Here is a 19,992-nt window from a genome sequence, read left to right as displayed (position 1 = left end):
GTTATAGCAATTCTTTTTTCATAAAAATATGTTATTCAAGTGAAATATAAATAGTACGATCTATTTGAAAGAAGGATATTTTTCTACTTTCTCCGCATTATATTTTGCAAATATATTCGATAATCGAAGCGTATGACGCATATACGATGCAATTATGTCAGAGAATATTAAAATCAAATTTACGAATGTGAAACACCACGTAGAATCTTCTTCGCATTCGCAATAACGTTCTGCAAATGATCGAAAGAGTCGATTTGTGTACAACTATTCCTGTAAAAAAAAAGCCGATTTCCATTTCTTTTCAAATTCGAAGCAATTCCTATGATGAATCATCATATTAATTCCACGTCGAAAAGGGCGGCCGTGTCCACCCCGTTTACGCCATTTTGACTGCAGTTCGCCCTTATTCTTAGGGCAGCATCTTTCCCATTGGACGTGCACGTGCACGCGGTCACGTGACGACGTACAACAAACGCGACTGGCCGGCCGCCGGCCCTTTAACATTCGCGGATACGTCATAAAACATCGCGGGTCACGTGACGGCGGTCGCCATCTTTGCAGTTTCGCCGACGGTGGTAAGAGGAGCGGATCGGTGACGTCCTGCGTCTCGCGGCTGAAATAAACACCGAGTGCATGCGAGCGGGTCGTCGGCTCACGCACGAGGAACGCCGACGTATCGTGGGCGACGTTGGGAGCCGCGTGTGCCACCGCAGGTGTTCGCCGGCGCGCCGAACGAACGGTCAGTGTGAATTTAAATAAGCGCGGCAATCCGGCGCGAGACGGAGTGCGTGTGTCGCGTGCGTTGCGACGATCGTCTCGTCCGGGGGGACGACGAGAGTTGCGGTCGGCAGCTGTTCGACGGGCACGTCGCGGCCGTCATGTAGAAATGGCGGGAGCTGCGACCAGTCCGCTCGCGGTCGTAGCGTGCGTGAGTGCGTGCGCGTGTATGTGTGTGTGAGAGAGTGGCGAGCGAGGAAGAGAGAAAGAGCACGAACGAGCGGTAAGAGAGAAAGAGAGAGAGAGAGAGCGTTAGAGCGCGAATGCGAGCTTGTGCCCCGCATGATCGCATGCCGCATCGGTTGCCCCGTATGAATCGGCTCGATCCCGTACGCTTTTCCTCAGTGCGGCACACGCTAGTGGAACGCTTGCGACACGCTCGTGGAGAACGACATGTCAGGGCCGTATCACGTCCGCCAGGCGCCAGGTGCTCCGCGCCGCTCGCGCCCGCCGCCCACCGCCCACCGCCCACCGCCGTCACCTCCCTCCGATTCCTTCCCCTCCGCGCCGCATTTTCGTCCCCCACCGTGCAGAAATCTCTTGGACTCGCTCCTGTGCGAACGAACCCACGTATTGTGTACCAACTTCCTCTCTTCGCTGCACTTCGTGGCCGTAATGACGGGCACGCTTGCATCGGTAAACAATGCCAGGAACCCAAAATGGTGGTCAGGATAGGGAGTTTTGATCGTAAAATACAGGAGCTTCAGGATCTCGGATCGCCGATTTTATATCCGCGATTTAAATTTTTTTTGTGCTGCGCGATAATTTCAACACGCGAGATTTGTGGAGATAAGAGTAATCTCTTACATGGTTACAGAAAAACAGTCTAATCTAGAATCATCAGTTTTTTGGTCGGTGATTTATTAGCAATTGGATTCTACTTTGATTCTCCTTCGCTCTTGTCGTAGAAAGAAAATCGACGGATAAAAAGAGGAAAACGCGGGAGAGGGAAATTTCGGACATCCTATCGAAATTAATTTGTCGAAATTTATTATATTAGTTAAAACTGTAAAATCTATGTCTATTTAAATTTTTCTAATATAAAAGTGAAAACTAACATATATAGTAGGTATAACAGGATATCGTCATAGATCGTTTACAATAACATCTTAGAATCGGAACACTGACACTGTTTAAGTACATCCTCTCTTTTATGTTAGAAAACATCACTTTCGAGAGTAAAACTCTTCGAAAGTCGTCAAAGAAACATCGACGACACTCAAAGAGGTTTACTTTCAAAAAGCCTGAAATCAATATCTTTCCTTTCATTAACCCTTAACTAGCACGCGGGGTGTCAAAAACCCCAGAACGAATTTCTCAAGTTTAGACATCTTTCTCGGTCGGTTAATCTATGAATTTCGCATCGCAGTGAAGAATTTGAAAGTTTAAATTTTTCAAAGTTCAGTTTTTTTTTAAAGTTCAAGAATTTTTTTGAACCCTTAAAACTAAAAATTTCATAGTTTAGACTAATGGGTATCATTTTCCAGTGTTTAATGTATGTACTTGATTTTTTTCAAGTCTATTGGAGCCTCCATTTCGCCGTACCCAACGTTCAAAGTGTGTGGGGTGTACAACACCCCGTGTGCAGATAACGTTCGATCGTGGACGTGTGCTAGTTAAGGGTTAAAAATGTTCAACTATGATATACACGATCTTAATTGAGATTAATAACTGAAATTTCATTGATTGTTAACCGATCGTTCGTAGTTCGAAAAATTTTCGTTTTGGATCTCAGAAACTCTAAAACTCTTTGGGGAAGGGTCAGAACTCCATCAATTATATCAGAATTTCAAAATTGGGATGCTAACTTTACAGAAGTTTTGGATCTTTTCTCGTCCACTTTATAAAAATTAAGATTAAAAGTAATCCTTTTCTTCGCCAGTAATAATTAACAAAAATAATTGTTTAATTCGACCCGACTGGCCACATTTATTAAATCGTAATCTTCGCAACGTTTCGATCATTGGTTTTGGCCTTTTTCAAGTGCAAGTCGCAAATTCAATACGAGAACAATATCTGGTCATAAAAATATAAAATATAAATGGTCGAAAAATTAAAATTATAAAAAGGATACTTTCTGGGACTTTTTTGAGTGACTGATTTTAAATTTCTATTAAAATTTTAGATTTATATTTTAAATGTACAAATTTATAAAAATTTTTATAAATCAATTTTTATGCAAATCGAGTAATATTTTAAATTTTTTGGCCGTCATTGAATCCATTATTTTGAATTAACAAATTTTAATTTTAAAAACAGAATTTACGGTTTTAAAAACCCTTCAAAATTAAATTATACTTTGAAATTTTTGCTCATTATATTGGATTTGCCATTTTAAATTTTTGAATTTTTATTCTAAATTTGAAATCAGCAGTTTTCAATAAATTAAAATTTTTATGCAAATGAACAACTTTTTGCATTGACGGTCCGCCATATTGGATCCGGCATTTTGATTTCAGATTTGAATTCAGCGATTTCAAAAACATAAAAATATAGTATCCCGTTCTAATTGTTCCGGTATAAATCTTTTTTGAATGTGCGGATATTTCCGTCACGAGCATTTTCGATCAGTTTTTTGCGGATATTTCCGTCATTGATAGTCGAAAAGTTACAATTATTTTTGGAAATTAAGAAAAGTCTCGTCCATTTTATGAAAATTAAGATAAAGCTTTCGAAAAAAAGTCCGTCTATTCACGAGATAACCCACATTGACAACATGCCTTAATAGCTCCGAGAGTATCCGCGCGTCAATACGTATTTATCGTGTTTTCTGTTGTAACGCTGTCAAATCAAATGTCATCAGTCGCAACGAAGTCAATTGTGCTCCGTTAGTACTTGGAATATTAATTTCAAATTTTTAAATTATAATTTCGAAAAAGTAAAATATTCCAATGCATTTGTTCGAGATGTTATATGAAATTGTGATTTCATAACGGGCATTCTTCTTATTATTATTGCTATGAAATTATTATAAATAATTTTTAGACTGGAAGCTTTGCGCGCCTGACCGTATCGCTGTTAATCCTAAACTTGCGAACCACCGGTAAAAGTATAACGGCGTTGGATTACACGTGTTAAACAGAGATATGGTGAAATCGTGAGAAACACTGCTCCTCCGTCACGTTTGCCGTACTCGCGTTGCTGTTCTTGCTTTGAAGGATTGCAAATAAACGCGCTATAGTCAGTTTGTTGTCCTTTTCGTTGCTAAAAAAAAAATAAAACATCGTCGCGAGAGAAAAAAAGGCAAATTAAAAACGACCAACTTCGTCGCGGTTATGCGATTAATTGCACGGATGCAAGTATCATTTCTGTGACAAGGAAACGTTGCATCGTTGATCGTCGAACTGACTGTCACAATCGCGATGCAGAAAGAAAACATTTTTTTTATGCGAACGCAAACAATTTATAAATGCAAAAGATCAACTCTAAAAACAGCAGCGGCCTCGATTCATCGCAATTAAAATTAAAAAAGAGGTTTCGAACGGGAATTAGGTGAGTCAATAAATTAGAAAATTTACCCTGGATACGGATTCGTGTCCGAAATAGATTTCAAGAAATCGGAGAGTTTATTTCCAACCCGTTTTGCAATTCACGGGAACGTTTATGGCATTAAAAAACGCGTGGCATCTTGTACGATCTCTATTTTTTATATACACGCAAACGTATTTTAAATACTTTAACTATCCACACTTTCTTAAAAATATGGACAACGTAGAAGTAAGCTCAGTCACGGGACTGCATCTCGTTCTTGCACTGATTCCTTCAATTCCTTTACACGGTCTGTGATCTAGAAAAGCTCCCGTACAGTAGAAAATATTATATTATAGATTTAAAAACAAAAAACATTTTTTGCTAAATTTCAAGATATTTTTTGAAATTTTGTCTTGAGTTTCTGTATGTTGTACGTAGAGAAATAGCTAATCTCTCTCGTTAACGAAGGCAAATTAACTTTCGGTATACTTTCCCCTTGTAGTTCTTTTTGACGAAAAAAATATATTGGTAAAAGTTATTAATTATATTAAATTAGTGGAGAGGGTTCACGATTCTGCGACGAGACGTCCTTAACAAATAAATTAAGCGATTCCGAGAATATTCTTCCGTTACGACAAAAGCCCATTTTGCATACGAGGATTTGCTCTTACTCAACGGCTTTATTATTACTTTTATTACGGCATTGATTTTGCGTGTAAACTTGGCAACGCTGTGTATACCGTCAGAGCGCACAGTAACGATTTCAACAGTTAAAAACGTCGTGCGGACAAGACGAGGGCCCGAAAAATTGATTTCGAAGTAATGCTCGCTTCGACACACGCACGTAAAAATGCATCGTTCGGCGCAAACTGTCAAGCTCACTATAGGAAACGTGGGGCACTGCACGATGGCCTCAAAGAGTAAAAAGAGTCTTGTTATCCCGAATGCAAAAACTTATGAATATGTCATAAAATGCAATTATTTAATTAATCGATCGGCAATCAATTTTATAATTAAGAAATTCACGATAGTCTCTTGGAGAGACCGTTATTTCCGTTAAACAACGAGAATTGAGAATTTAAGGATGGGAGGATGTGCATAGTGCCACACGTTTCTCCTCTTGGCATCATGGCATTGTACCGTTATAAAGCTAATCTCTTCCCCGTTGGATATTGTCTTGCTGCGATAAGATGACCCCGAAAAATGTCAGGTTTTATTTGTTAAGATTTTAGCACTCTCATTTTTGTCTTTTGAAAGTAATTAAGATAAAACGCATCTCTGTGGAAGTATATGCTGTATTAGAGCTTATATAGTGGCGCATTCCTTGGCCAACTTGAGGTCGATTTTTCCTCTGACCATCGAGACAGGTCAACATCTCTCGCACAGTTCACGTATCTTCGAACGACTTCGACCAATCTCTCTGTTTAAAACTTAATTGGTGATTAAATCAAGTACTGTTTTGTTAATATAAATAGGATTATTAATTTTTTGTTATTTAATATGCAGAAAGAAAACGATTAGACCAGAAATTATATAGAGAGATTACATGGAATTTTTTCAATCAGTTTAGAGGAAGCGCCAATTCGGTCAGGACTGGATTTTGGTAGTCTGTTATGATATTATTCGTGTACAATTCTTCGCCTTAGCATTAAAAATGTTATTTTTAGCGACTTTACCGGTTAAATTAATCGCGGATTAAATTAAACAGAATTAGGAAGTCGCCTTTAATCTTCATAATACACTAAACCTTAAATTCGAACTCAATCCAAGTGGAGTCCTAAAAGTAAATTGATCGATGAATATGATTTCGTTATTTTATGGAATTTTATGAAAGTGCTGTTGCTTCTGACCGCTAATTACGGAAGCTATTCGACGCTTGAACATTTTCGTGGAGGAAAAGTCGGCGCCAATTTGACCGAGGGGAGAAACCGATGCGGCAGAGTAGCTCGGGGGAGGGGGGGAGAGCATCTCGTATATTTGTAATTCGTTTATATTCGATCGCGTATTTTTGTCGCGCCGAAAGATACGGGATTCGAGTAAATTCACGGGCGAAGCGCGATACAGGAGTCATGCAACGGGCCTATTCGATAACGATCTCTTCTAGGAGCCGCCTCTCTCCTCCACCTCCTCCACCTCCTCGCCGTTGGTATTTCTCACAAAAAAAAACGCGCAGCTGCACGCTCTGAAGGTTTATCCAGACGGATTCGCGTAGGCCGCACACAGGCGACTAATCAAATCCGGCATGAGGGATGCCATATTGTCGCCGCGTTCCCCGCGTTGGGTTCTCGCGATTGGTCGATTTTTCTGTGCACACGCATATGTATATAGATATTTAATGTATAAGTCTCTGGATAGACCTTTAACGACACGGGGTTGACGGGGAGGAGGAGGGAAGGGGCGAACCGCGGTTCTCGCTACGGCCCTGGAATCGTAACTTTTTAACGCTTCCCACCCGTCGCGCGCGCGCCTGCCCTCTAGTGTGCCAATCATCAGCGATGAATGTGTGTTCCCTATTTACAGATTTTGTGAATAAACCGCGTGTAACCCCGTGCCCCCCTCGAGCGATCGAGTGATATTCGGAAGATCGCGGCTGCCGATACACCACCGCGCTCGACAGCCATCGACGACGTCGCCGTCACCGACGATGTCGCGTTGCCCGACGCTCGTGTAGGCAACCCTCCTCGTCACCCTCGCCGTGGCCGCCGCCGCCGTCGTCGTCGTCGTCGTCGTTCGTCATCTTCGTCTTCTCGCTCTTCTTCTCTAGGTGCGTATATACCATGCGCCGTTGGCCGCGTCGCGGTCCGGAAAGATCGGGATCGCCGACTGCGAATCGTTAAACGAACGGACGAGCCGGGAGACAGACAGACAGGGGCCGATTCGCGTCTCGAAGGGGGGCCAAGAAAGAGCTCCGAAAAATTAACCTCAACTCCTCCGTCGAGAGGGGAAACTGCTCCAGAGCTTGCGGCCAGCGATAGGTCCGCTCGCGTCACCTGTACCTTCTGCACTCTCATACACCCGGAGGAATCGAAGCGTACCTGACGCACTATTCAAAGTAGGCGGACGGCGAGAGAGGAAAAGAAGCGCGAGAATTACGCGCGGCATGAATGGGAGACACGATCGCTTCGACCGCGTCCCTCGCCGTTGCACGCGTATGTACGGGTCGAGTGACGCACGGCCGCGTCGCCGTGGATGAGCTTTTACGTTTTCCGACCGGTGTATGCGTGTCTCCCTTCGTCTCTCTCTCTCACTCCCGCCTGTCCGTCTGCCCGCTCGCCCGTGCGTCTATCCGTCCGTCTGTTCGCGCTCCTGCGCTCCTGCGCTCTCGAGCGCGCGTCGTCGTCGCGTCCTCGGCGACGCGTCGAGTCGAGCGCATCGCGTTAAGAGTGTATCGTCTTGACGGTCGTAGGTCGTCTCGAGTTCGCGCAAGTCCGCGGAGTCGGGGCGCGCGAAGGGAGAACGAGCCTCCGTCGCCGAGGATAAAACGAGGACATCCGCAATCCCGCCTTTCGGATTTCGAGACCGGGAACGAAGGCGCCTCTCTGGATACGGTAAACACCGCTGGGAGTCGCCTTGCCTCGCCTCGCCTCGCCTCACTTTACCTCACCTCACCTCACCTCACCTCGTCTCGTCTCGTCTCGTCTCGTCTTGACTCGTCTCGCCCCGTTCGAGCCGTAGGCTCTCCCGTTCTCGCTTCGTCGTGCACCTTCTGCACTCCGCGCACCCGGGCGCGCGCGGAGCAGAGCGAAGCGGCCGCGTCGCGCGCGGAAACGAGGGTGAAGAAACAGAGGGAAGTATAAGAGAGGAGAGACGAGGTGCAAGAAGAGCGTGCGGCGTGACGTGACGTTCAGGACCAGCAGCGTCTCATAGTGCTGGAGATACCGGGAGGGGATTCCGGGAGCCACCACGAGTCGCGAACGGGGCCCGACGACGTCGGGCCGTGGCGAAAACGTGCGCGTTTCGCGTCGGTAAGCGCGGGAGTGATGCCCCGTGAGAGCCAGGCGGCTGGCGGCATCAACGAGTACCGTTGAAGAGTGGAGTACCGATCATCTGCTTCGCTAATCTCAAGCGGCGCGGCAGAGGACCGTCGATCATCTGTCAAACCGATCAGACGATGATTCTCCCCTCCTCTACTCCGCTTGTCCTTTCTCTCTCTCTCTCTCTCTTCCCGGGTTAACCTCGCGTCGTTAACGTAGGGGTTAACGTAGCGCGTTATAACCTCTACGTCGACGCCATCCCGGTTGGCGGCCTCCTCCTCCTCTTCCTCCTCCTCCTTCTTCCCTCTCCTCCTCTCATCACGCCAGCCGTTTCCCCTCTCCGGCGGGAGACGTCGCGCGGGTTCCTCTCCGCTTTCCTGTCCCCCGGAGCGCCTCCCCTGCCCCCTCGCGACGCCGGGGTACGTCGCGAGAGGTTCGTGATGTGAACGTCACGCTCGTGGACGACGACGTACCCCGCGGACGGTAACGCAATATCCATCCGGGGTTCTGGTGATTCACGAGATACGTCGTCCGCGGACGTATCCCTCGAGAAGTTGACGCGGTTGACGTATAATCGTCTCGTCATAAATCCTCATACCCATCCTTGCCGTCGCGTTTAACGTGGAACGCCTCGTCGGGAAGCTTTGCGCGCGCGCGCGCGCGCGCAACCGCTGCGTACACGTATACTCCGCGTACGTACGTGTGGGGTCTTTCTGGGTGTAGGTGTAGAGAAGTTGGTAGGTTGCGAAGGTTGAGAGAGGAGAGGAGAGGAGAGGAGAGAGAGGGGGGGAGAGAGAGAGAGAGAGAGAGAGAGAGAGAGAGAGAGAGAGAGAGAGAGAGAGAGAGAGAGAGAGAGAGAGAGAGAGAGAGAGAGAGAGAGAGAGAGAGAGAGAGAGAGAGAGAGAGAGAGAGAGAGAGAGAGAGAGGAGGGAAGGGAGAGAGAGAGAGAGAGAGAGAGAGGGAGAGAGAGAGAGAGAGAGAGAGAGAGAGAGAGGAGAAGAGCGAGAGAGAGAGAGAGAGAGAGAGATGCGGCGCGCACGGAGGGTCGGGATCGAGGACTGACTGACTGACTGGCTGGCTAGCTGATGGAGTGACTGACTGGCGCTCGCAGACGCTAGCGGTGGTTAGCGAATGCAGGTGACTGACTGCGCTAACTGGGAGACGACGCTAACTGTTCTCGTGTGAGCCCCTCTCTCTGTCTCTCTTCCTTGAGCCAGGCCAGGAGTCTCGGATACCTATCCATCCGTCCGTCCGTCTATTTGTTCGTTCGTCCGTCCGTCCGTCCGTCCGTCTGTCTGTCCGTCCGTCCGTCTGTCTGTTCGTCGTCGGCCGTTCGCGTGTGCGCGCGTGCAAGCACGGCAGGTCGAGTACTCGCTCGTACGCTGAAGGAAGAGGTGAACGCTTGAACAGGGGGATCCGAGCAACGCCATCGCCGTCACCGTGGTCGCGGTTGCGGTTTGTTCGACGTTCGTTCGAAACGCCCCGGGTGCAGCATTCCCCGTGTGCGGCCATGTGTGTGTGTGTATGTGCGTGTGTGTGCGCGCGCGCGCGCACATGAGAGAGACATCGGATACCCCCTCGGGCTCCGACGGAAGTTTGTTGGTTATGGGAGCGAGAACGGACGCAAGTGCGGAATTCGCAGCGCCATTTTGAAAAATTCGGCCCCGCTAAAAATTCCCTTCTCCCCTCTCGCAACCCCGCTAGGCTCCCTCCGCGCGCCGTCCCCGCGAAGGTGGAGAACGTGCGGTGCCCGTGCAACGCTCTTCGTCTCTTGCCGCGCCTTGCCGATTGTTAGTTTCAGTGGTGTGTTCGTTAATTGTTTAGATCGACCGCGCGGCGGACCACGGTGGACTCATGGAGGGCACGCTGGAGGAGCCTGCCGCTAAGGACTCTTCTCCGGGCAGTCCCGACAAGCACTTGAAAGGTGAGCACACGGCCGCCCGTTCCGTGGCTTACACGTTCTGACGCTGGACACTCGGCAAAATTGACTCTCGATGACCTGGTTCGCACATGGAATCCTCTGGATTGTAGATCCTTAGAATTCGTAGATCATGACGCTTCTGTATGTCGCAATGTTATTTCGATATCATGGGGGCTGTCTGCTTGAGAGAAAGCATAATGGGGAAACAATTTTATATTTTTTACACGTAATATAATACGCTTAAGTGTCTGTTGTAATTTGTAGGGGTGTTACGTACTTCACGGTGAAGTCTTATTGAACTGATAAGGTGGCAATAGCATTGTTATCTAATTTATTACTGATTGTAATTTGGCAGTAATTAGATGTGACATTATTTTAGCTAAAGATTGCCATTTACCGTTGTAGCTTGAAAGTGGCTTTTAGAAAAATGCTATGGAGAAATTATATTCCCCTGTCATACGATTTTGTTACATGATTTGTAACTGATATTAGTGTTTAGAATATTTTTGCTTAATATCTCTTGTTTGATTTTGCAATTATTCTGTGAATTCTTTCAGCCTTATATCTAGGCAAAAAATAAATTTGTAATAAACAAATTATATAATAATTATTAATTAAAGTAAAAACTGTAAATTAACAGAAATATATATTAAAAGCAATGATATATATATTATATGCTTTCTATTATATTATATTATATCTATGATATTATATTATATGCTTTCTATTATAATTTCGATTAAAGTCCAAACTTCTCTCTCTCTCTCTCTCTCTCTCCCTCCCTCTTTAATGATCATAAATTATAAGATACTTGTTATTATTGATGCTTTGAAATGATTACAGTATTTAATAAATAATGATCACATGTGTATTAAATGTTTCATAAATGTTTGCAGATATGATTATTCCGAACGGTGTCAATGGAAACTATAGTGCTGACAACGAAGAGTATATGGATACCAGTGATAACGCAAGTAAGACAACGTTGAAAGATATTATCACTGAAGAAGAGGATGAGGAGGAGGAGGAAGAGGAAGAGGAAGAAGATGGGGATGAGGAGGAGGAGGAGGAGGACGAGGATGTTCATGAAAGAGAAATCGAGATGGAAGAGGGAAAAGATGAAGATAGTGAGCATAATGAAGCAGTAGGTAATCCTAGTATGGAAGGTGAAACGTTTGACTTGAAAAATGACTTTAAAGTATCTAACTCACCCGGCGGTGTAAGTGAGACGAACAATTCTAGTGAAGTGTCTAAAACTGAAATAACCGAGTGTAAAAACACGTCCTGTGAAGCTATGGAGGTAGACGAACAAAGTAATAACTCTGACATAGAGTGTCTTGACGAGAGCATTACAGAAATACAACTGGATAATGACGATGTGTTCATTTCGAAGAAAGCCATCGATAAACGGGACAACAACGACATGTCATCAAATTGTAGCTGTGACAGTAGTGAACTCGCTGACAACAGCATGGAGAAATCGGATGACAAGCTCTGCGAGGAGAACGGAAGCTGTGGCAGTCCCGACATCGAAGAGATAACCGATAGCGCGAAGAGCAACGATCATGATACGTCACTGGAACGTGCTATTAAAGATTCCAAGCAGAAAAAGGCGCGAAAACAGATAGATCTTAGTAGTATCACGCCGAGAAGAAGCTCGCGCAATATTAAACGAACAAGCTATATAGAGAAGGAGTTGGAGGAGGAGGTGGACGATGGATCTGACATAGAAGAGATTAAGCCGGAAGATCCGTTAGCCGGTATCGATAGCAAGGATAAGGAGAATTCTAAACTGAAGTCACCAATCAGAAACAGTAAAACCACTATCGTTGTTAACGATACTAAACGGCTGGTAGAGATCGCCGCTGGTAGTAAATCCATCAAGGGCGGAAAGAAGGAACCTACGTTAGTTATAATAGACACAAACTCCATTCTTTCGGGACGCGGTGGAGTTCCCGTGAGTAATAGCAAACCTCATCACTCGGTCTCCAACTCCAGCCCGTTCTCGGTTGTCCCAATGGGCGGTATGACAACGCAGACGATGTATCCTAATATGAGGACAACCATCACGCCAGTACCCATGACTTCGAAAACGGCACAGCTGAGCCCGAAAACTAGTATGACCACAGTTACGCCGACGGTACCGCCAATTTTACCAACATTGACCGACGATATGTTTGTGGTTGAAGCACCATCCTTCATAGTACCTTATGTATACGAGAAACCACCCCTGAAACCATTGAAAGAATTTGTCACTAAACTGGAGAGAAGCATCGACGAATGGGAGAAGGAAGAGAAGCTGAAGAGACTTACTGACGAAAGTAAGGATAGTGAAGAATACAAAGAAGATTCTTTAGATATTATTAAAAGAGGTAACGACAAGTCTGATGAGAGTGACATCGAGGGTAGAGCCAAACGAGACGGAGACGGTGACAGTTCAATAGACTTGATCGAGCATGGATTCAGTGGTATAAGTGACAAACACGAGCTAAGACAAGACGACAGAAATAAAATACCGACATACTTCGACCTGCCATTGGGAAAGTTCTTTATGCAAATCGGAATGAACCTCGTTCAGGAGTATGTGCAAACTGATCTCTTACGGACTCAAAAGCGTAAACAAGGCAAGGGTAGCACATCGGCCGAGACTCAATTAGCTATAAATTCACTTATCAAGAATTTAGAGTTTAGTAAAGAAAATAACGAACCATTCCACTTAGAGATGAAGAAATGCGAGTTCTGTAGTTTTAAAACAGAATCGACATTAGTCATGCAGCATCATCTAGAAACGCCGCATATGCGCAATTACGTTTACAAGTGCAACTTCTGCCCGATGGAGGTTCGTAGTCCTCACGATATCCTGTATCACATGGAAGCGGAGCATAATACTCGCGGTAGATTGGAACGCGGTCCTGCTTTCCACCAGTGCCCGAACTGTCCATTCGAGGACAATCAGAAGGGCAAATTGACGCGGCACATTCTCGCCTGCACGAAGAAGTTCAGACCGGAAAGAAACTTGGAGCCCGCGGTAGATTGGGAGCCGCCAGCCAAGATACCGCGGTTAAATCGCGCGCGACCCGTCGGCCCGACCACTCCGAGTGCGCTCGCAGCTATGGCGATGAGCGCCAAAGGTCCACAACCGCTGTTACCAAAATTGCTTCCCGCGCCGATCACTGGCCGTGGAAGAGGACGGCCGCCGATGCAGCCGAGATATTCCGATCTGAAAACATTGCGGCCAGGTGCTACTACAATGCGGCAAGGTAAATTCTTATCAGCAGATATAACGAAAATAAAGTGAGAGAAAATATATCTTCTCTCAGATCGCTACGCATCGCACGTTTAATGGATTTGGACCGCGATATATTAATGTAAGCTGTATTTCAGACAATGTTGCAGGAATGATGTATCGTCCTACATCCTCTGGTTTATTGGTACCCACGTCATACCAATTTGGTAGTAACCAAATATTCCAGGTAATAATAGCATTTTACTATGTTATAGACGTGTATTCGTTCTGCACATGCAAATATTAACAATTAAGCTTAACATGAGGATATAAAGTAAAATGTAATTGGCCACTGAAACGGACTAGGAATTAAAAACTCGTTCTTCACGGAGATCGGATAAAGATTATATGAATATATGAATAAGACGAGAAATTAGTGAAGTAAACGAGTTTTTAATTCAATATATTCCGCGTTAAAAAGGTGACCATATATCTATTGTTATATTTTTAGGAAAAATTATACACATCACAATTGCATATTATGATTTGTAAATTGCCATAGTATTTTATATATATAAAATTATTATTATTATTTCAATATGCTTACTAATAATACATAAGGGCGATGAAAATTATGACAAGTCATGCCCTTCGTAAAATTAGAAGAAATCGCAATTCACGTACTGCATAAAAGTTTAATGGCTGTGTGTATCCAGAATATTTGCATCAAATTGTATACTGCTCGTCTATTATTATTATATTTGTATGTATTATGTTATCTATATACCCTATTATCTTGAATTTTCTAGATAAATGTGCACATATCGTAACTTTACTTTATCATAAAAGTTAGTATTTACACGATATCTTCAACAAAGTATAAGTAGAGTAGCGTAAAATACGCACTAAAATAATGTATATTTATGAATACTGCATAAGGTGGGTTACATCAAAAGAAAGGTGGAAAAGTTCTCGACTATACTCATCAAATTTTCCTCAGTATCTAATATACAACGTAAACATTTATGTTAACGAAAGCTGTCTAGTTAATTACGAAAATGATATAGTAATGATATCTCTCACTGTATAGAAACGCTAATATTATTAGACTTGTGATTCACTGACGTGGAATACGTCAATATAGTTGTAGAGTATTTATACAATGTGTAATTTCATGGTGGGCACACGCAGAATAGTACGAAACATTCTTATATCGAGAATAAATACAGGAGAACTCTTACGTTAACTTAAACACAAATTACATCTAATATATATAACAAAGTCGTAAAGTACACGTCTCGTGTATTATATACGTTGCTTAACAGTACAGTAGTAGACGCGTGCCAATCTTTCGAAACGTAACATCTCCGGGTTTTTCGTAACGATGTTCACGAATGTGCGTACACACACGCAAACTACTGACACTTAAAATACATTTGAAGTTCCAAGAACAAGTAAAAAAAATGTATGGGTGGTGGCAGGTGGTGGGTGGCTCTGGGACTGTCATGTCGGCTGTCTCGGGAGTGAGTAGCAGTAGCGGCGGCAGTTCCGGTCAACCCACACCAATTGCACTTGTACCCAACGTAATCGACTCTCTGTCTAGGTTGTCCTCGTCACAGGTAAATAAATATTGGAAAATAACCAGGGAGAGTAACTGATTTCGTGATATACGTGAGATCGCATGAATGATGTGTTTTGCAGGTGCGACAAAAGGCTTTTAACATTCTCCAAGTTTGATTATAATCGAATGAACTTGTAGTCGCTTAAAAATTTTAACACTACGCATAAAGAAGTTATTCCTCCCATATTTCTTTTTACAAACTGGTTGAGTCTGCGTAATTAATAGTACACGTACACACGTAATATCTAAAGGACATATATACATCTACGTTCCCCATTAATATATGATAGATTAAAATAAATATAGTAATGTTTTATACCCTTCTGTCCATGTATGTAATAGTAATATATATGAATGGCTATACATTTTTTTTTACAGTATATATATATATATATATATATATATATATATATGTGTGTGTGTAGCAAAAACGCTAAATTTTCATTAACTAATGTGTATGTAATTCTACTAATGGAAATAATGGAAATGTTTTTCTTAAAGATAAAGAAATAATAAGCTGTAATATATTCGATAAATTGTCATTGAACTTTGAAAGAATACACAACACGCATACACCTACGGTTTGAAGAGAAAGCAATCTATAACAAATATGTACACTTTTAATGTAAAATTTTTTAGGTGGATATTAATAAAACAGATAGTTGTCGTTTACATGATGTATAAAAGTAACATTATTGATTTGACACGAGTTTGTGTTTCCTAAATGACACAAGCACTTTATGTTTTTCAGAACACAACAGCCAGTCCCAAAAATCCTACAGCGAAGCTATTAAGTCAGCCGAGTATATCTATTACTCCACTACCACGTACAACATCTCAAACCTCCATCCCGGGATCAGGAACTTCTTCGAAGTCTGGAGGAAAAAATACGTTTGTTATATGTGAAATTTGTGATGGATATATTAAGGTGGGTGTACAATAAATTAGACCTTTATTCTTATTTTTTATGACAATTACAACTTGGAAATTGCACAAATTTGTAAAAAGCAACACGAAATCAAAAGCTTATATATATTATATAATTATATATATATATATGGGACAATCCACGTCACTTTTACCCCCCATCTGTCCAAAATTGGTATGGACGGATTTTAATGACTAAGGGCGGAAAATGTTCGTCTTGAAAAGAGCTTTCGAAAGGCGTGTGGCATATATGCGCAATTCAACATGGCGTCATAGTTATGGCTGCTTAAAGGGATAAATTCAAAATTTCAGATCCAACATGGGCAGATAAAACGGTGAAAAGTAACTAAATTCACGTGAAACTCAGTATTTGGGGGATTTTGGGGTCGCTGATTACGAATCTGAACGTAAAATTGTGAAATTCAAAATGGCGGATGCAAATATGAGAAACGGACGAAAATTCCAGTAAATGATCTGAAAACTCTTACTGGAGGGTTTTTTGGGTCGCTGATCACGAATTTGTAGCTAATTTGTTAAAAAACAACAGAAAAACCGTGTTAATTGAAATTCTACTCTTAGCGTTACCCAGAGATGACGGCGTGGACGTGGTAGAAATTCATCTCCTAGAGTAGAATTTTAATTAACACGGTTTTTCTGTTGTTTTTTAACAAATTAGCTACAAATTCGTGATCAGCGACCCAAAAAACCCTCCAGTAAGAGTTTTCAGATCATTTACTGGAATTTTCGTCCGTTTCTCATATTTGCATCCGCCATTTTGAATTTCACAATTTTACGTTCAGATTCGTAATCAGCGACCCCAAAATCCCCCAAATACTGAGTTTCACATGAATTTAGTTACTTTTCACCGTTTTATCTGCCCATGTTGGATCTGAAATTTTGAATTTATCCCTTTAAGCAGCCATAACTATGACGCCATATTGAATTGCGCATATATGCCACACGCCTTTCGAAAGCTCTTTTCAAGACGAACATTTTCCGCCCTTAGTCATTAAAATCCGTCCATACCAATTTTGGACAGATGGGGGGTAAAAGTGACGTGGATTGTCCCATATATATATATATGTATATATATATATATATATATATGTATATATATATATATATGTATATATATATTATATAATTATCGATTATAATCTCTATTACTTAAATTGATTCAAATTTATAAAATAAATTCAATCCTATATAAGAACTTTAATTGTTACATTATATAGTATAGCTTTTTATAGATTATTACATTACATACTAACAAAATTAGAAATAATAGATAACTAATGAATGATATTAACATATATTAAGATATCATATATAATAACACATAAATCTTTCCGAAATATTTTGCATTAAATTCTATCGTACTTATTTTAGGATCTAGAACAATTACGAAATCATATGCAGTGGATCCACAAAGTAAAAATACATCCAAAGATGATTTACAACAGACCTCCATTAAACTGCCAGAAATGCCAATTCCGCTTCTTCACAGATCAGGTAAATTTTTATATAATAAATAAAAATATTTTTGAAATTAAAATACGTTATACAAGAAATAATTGTTTATTCCGCCAATGATTATAAAATACGTTATTACTTTTCTTTTATTACTTGAAAGATATACATATATCGATATATTTATATAGCATTTTCTGTACATTGATTTAAATTTCAAACGGTTCGATCATTATTGTTTGTAGCAAAATTTGTACATTCAGAAATTGTATAACAACATATTCTTTTTCTTTAAATAGGGTTTGGAAAGACACTTATTAGGATCTCATGGGCTTGTCACATCCAGCATGCAAGAGGCAGCAAATAAAGGGAAAGATGCGGGTCGTTGTCCAGCTTGTGGCAGGGTAAGTTTATCTTTTCTGCATCAATTAGTTTGTAAAAAGAGATCTTGTTTCTTCATAACAAGAGAGCATAAACAGAAATATGAATATCATATGTGAGAGTTGTACATGTTGATTTCTAGGTATATCAATGGAAATTATTAAATCACGTTGCTCGAGATCACGGGATGACATTAAAGCCAGCGCATCTATCGTATAAGTGTACAGTTTGCACTGCCACATTCGGAATGTACAAGCAATTCGAGAACCACGTATACTCGGCGCATAGTGTCGTAGCAAAGAGAGTAATGGATAAGAAGAACGCGCCTGCGTCTCCGTCGTCCAGATCGAACGACTCACTTTTAAAGCCGTTGAAGATTAACGACGAGATCACGATTATTCCGCAACCGGCGAAACCCACCACCAGATCCGGCGCTATTCAAGGCAGAGGAAAATAGCAATGATGAGCTTGAGTGATAATTGTGTCTTGTCCGACCGAATTTCGCATAAATCTTTGTGGTACTCTATACCGATCACTGCGAACGTACAGTGGTTAACGTGCCGTTAACGTGTACATGTGTATGTATACTATGCTTTAAGACACGAATTAATTCCAAACATCTAAAGGAGGGGAAAAAAGCAAAAGAAAAAGAAAAAACTTACGACTCTTGACAACAAGGAAACTAGTTGACTGCGTAATAATATTCCATCAATGATTATACCGATATATATTTATTTAAGAATTTTTATTGTTGTTATCGGACCTACATAAAATAGACTGTAAAAACATTAAAGGGTGGCCTTCAGTCTGATTCCTTGGTTAAATCCTAGAGCTGCATACTCCCGACCTATAAACGCCTATATGTGTAACATGGACTCTCACGCGCGAAATATCAAGTGTATTTACATTTCGGTGCGACGAATAATATCGTAATACATCACGCGCGATACGATACGGATTACTCTCTTGCATAGCGAATTCTCTATAATGTAAATTCTTTTTCTAAGATAAATATATTCGAATTTATTCTATTTTGTTATTATGATGCTAAATATGACTTTGGGACAATGAAATTGTCCTTAATCTCCGGTTTCATAGGATGATAAACATCATGTTTGCGAAGTACTTTCCGAACGATATACGATGCGATAAATTGTACTAATTGACCAGAGTGCCCACGACTGTCTCGCGAATCTATAGTACACAGATACACAGGTACTAATGAAGTGTATACTAGCTACTATCTGGTTCTTCATATATACTATACTTTCATTTCGCCATCATACGTTTTTTAATTAACAGTTAGTAAAATTTATCGTCATACTTTATTTATGATATTTCATAAAACTGTGTGTATGAAATAATTTATGATGTAAAATGAGAAAACTTTTCTTTTTTAAAATCGAAACTTGTAAATTGTATCTATATTACTATAGGTTTTTGAACCCTTTAGTCGCGTATACTGTAATAAAAAAAAATAAACAGAAAATATCCAGTTTTATTTTAGCGCTCTTATAAGAACAACAAAAATGTACATTAATATAGGATATAATATAAAGAAAAATATATCAATAAAATAGGATGGCACACAACTCGTGTATACATTTTTTCTGATAAACGATAAACGTGAATATGAAATGGAACATTGATCCTGTTAGCACACACAACGCGACGTACATCTACATTTATATATGTATATATATAATATAAACACTTACGATATTATATATATAAATATGTAAAGTTATAATATATAGTATAGCAATAGCATATAGTACACAAGAAGAGATTTATTTCATTTTCTTCTTGTATACACTCCGAAAAACGATTATAGGATTACATCAATATGTAGATAGTCGTTAAAAGAAGTAACGGGTTTAATTTAGTAATTTCAATTTGTCCCGATAATTTTTTTGTACTGTTATTGTAGGATATAATTTTAGAGGAAAATCGTAATCAATGAAGAATACGAGATGGTGCATTTTTTGCACTGTATGGCTGTATTATTTAATTCTGCTATCTTGCCAAACGCTTACGGCAAGCCATGTTGGTAAAACTAAGAAACAGACATAATTACAGAAATATATAGTTTATTGTAATAATTTGTACAATATTATATGATTATAAAAATAAAGTGTGTACCAACATTGAATTAAAATTCTTGCAGTACACTTCGAACCTTTATATACGTTATATCTTAAAATGCATCGTAATCCAGTAGAGA

At 41.3% G+C, this 19,992-nt stretch overlaps 1 protein-coding gene across 12 annotated transcripts; it reads left to right on the top strand.

Annotated features, from left to right (window-relative positions):
• The first annotated feature begins 554 nt into the window (after window positions 1–554).
• Window positions 555–19,926, top strand: Mep-1 (zinc finger protein MEP-1). Of its 12 annotated transcripts, none has more exons than XM_071724678.1 (10): window positions 555–739; window positions 6,769–7,012; window positions 10,047–10,146; window positions 11,040–13,403; window positions 13,528–13,616; window positions 14,851–14,988; window positions 15,742–15,918; window positions 17,307–17,429; window positions 17,687–17,791; window positions 17,911–19,926. In XM_071724678.1, the coding sequence occupies exons 3-10, from the start codon at window positions 10,077–10,079 to the stop codon at window positions 18,223–18,225; spliced, it is 3,381 nt and encodes a 1,126-aa protein (XP_071580779.1). In that variant the 5' UTR covers window positions 555–739; window positions 6,769–7,012; window positions 10,047–10,076; the 3' UTR covers window positions 18,226–19,926. The 12 variants fall into 12 exon arrangements, with proteins under 12 accessions (XP_071580779.1, XP_071580782.1, XP_071580780.1 ...); XM_071724679.1 differs by lacking the exon at window positions 555–739 and adding an exon at window positions 821–1,000; XM_071724675.1 differs by lacking the exons at window positions 555–739; window positions 6,769–7,012 and adding exons at window positions 872–924; window positions 7,655–7,796.
• Window positions 19,927–19,992: the final 66 nt, after the last annotated feature.

This window comes from Temnothorax nylanderi, unplaced genomic scaffold, assembly GCF_030848795.1.
Source record: "Temnothorax nylanderi isolate EJ_2023f unplaced genomic scaffold, tnyl_v1.0 TNYL_tig0818_pilon, whole genome shotgun sequence".
NCBI lineage: Eukaryota > Metazoa > Arthropoda > Insecta > Hymenoptera > Formicidae > Temnothorax > Temnothorax nylanderi.
Note: the sequence above shows the minus strand (reverse complement) of the source record. Positions and strands in the feature narration are given on the sequence as shown.

Bases quoted from the DNA above. Each gene is read 5' to 3' on its own strand.
- Mep-1 (XM_071724675.1), top strand. From the start codon at position 887: ATGGCGGGAGCTGCGACCAGTCCGCTCGCGGTCGTAGC. The intron at 925-7,654 runs GTGCGTGAGTGC...TGACGGTCGTAG, and splicing joins AGTCCGCTCGCGGTCGTAGC to GTCGTCTCGAGTTCGCGCAA. The intron at 17,430-17,686 runs GTAAATTTTTAT...TTCTTTAAATAG, and splicing joins TCCGCTTCTTCACAGATCAG to GGTTTGGAAAGACACTTATT.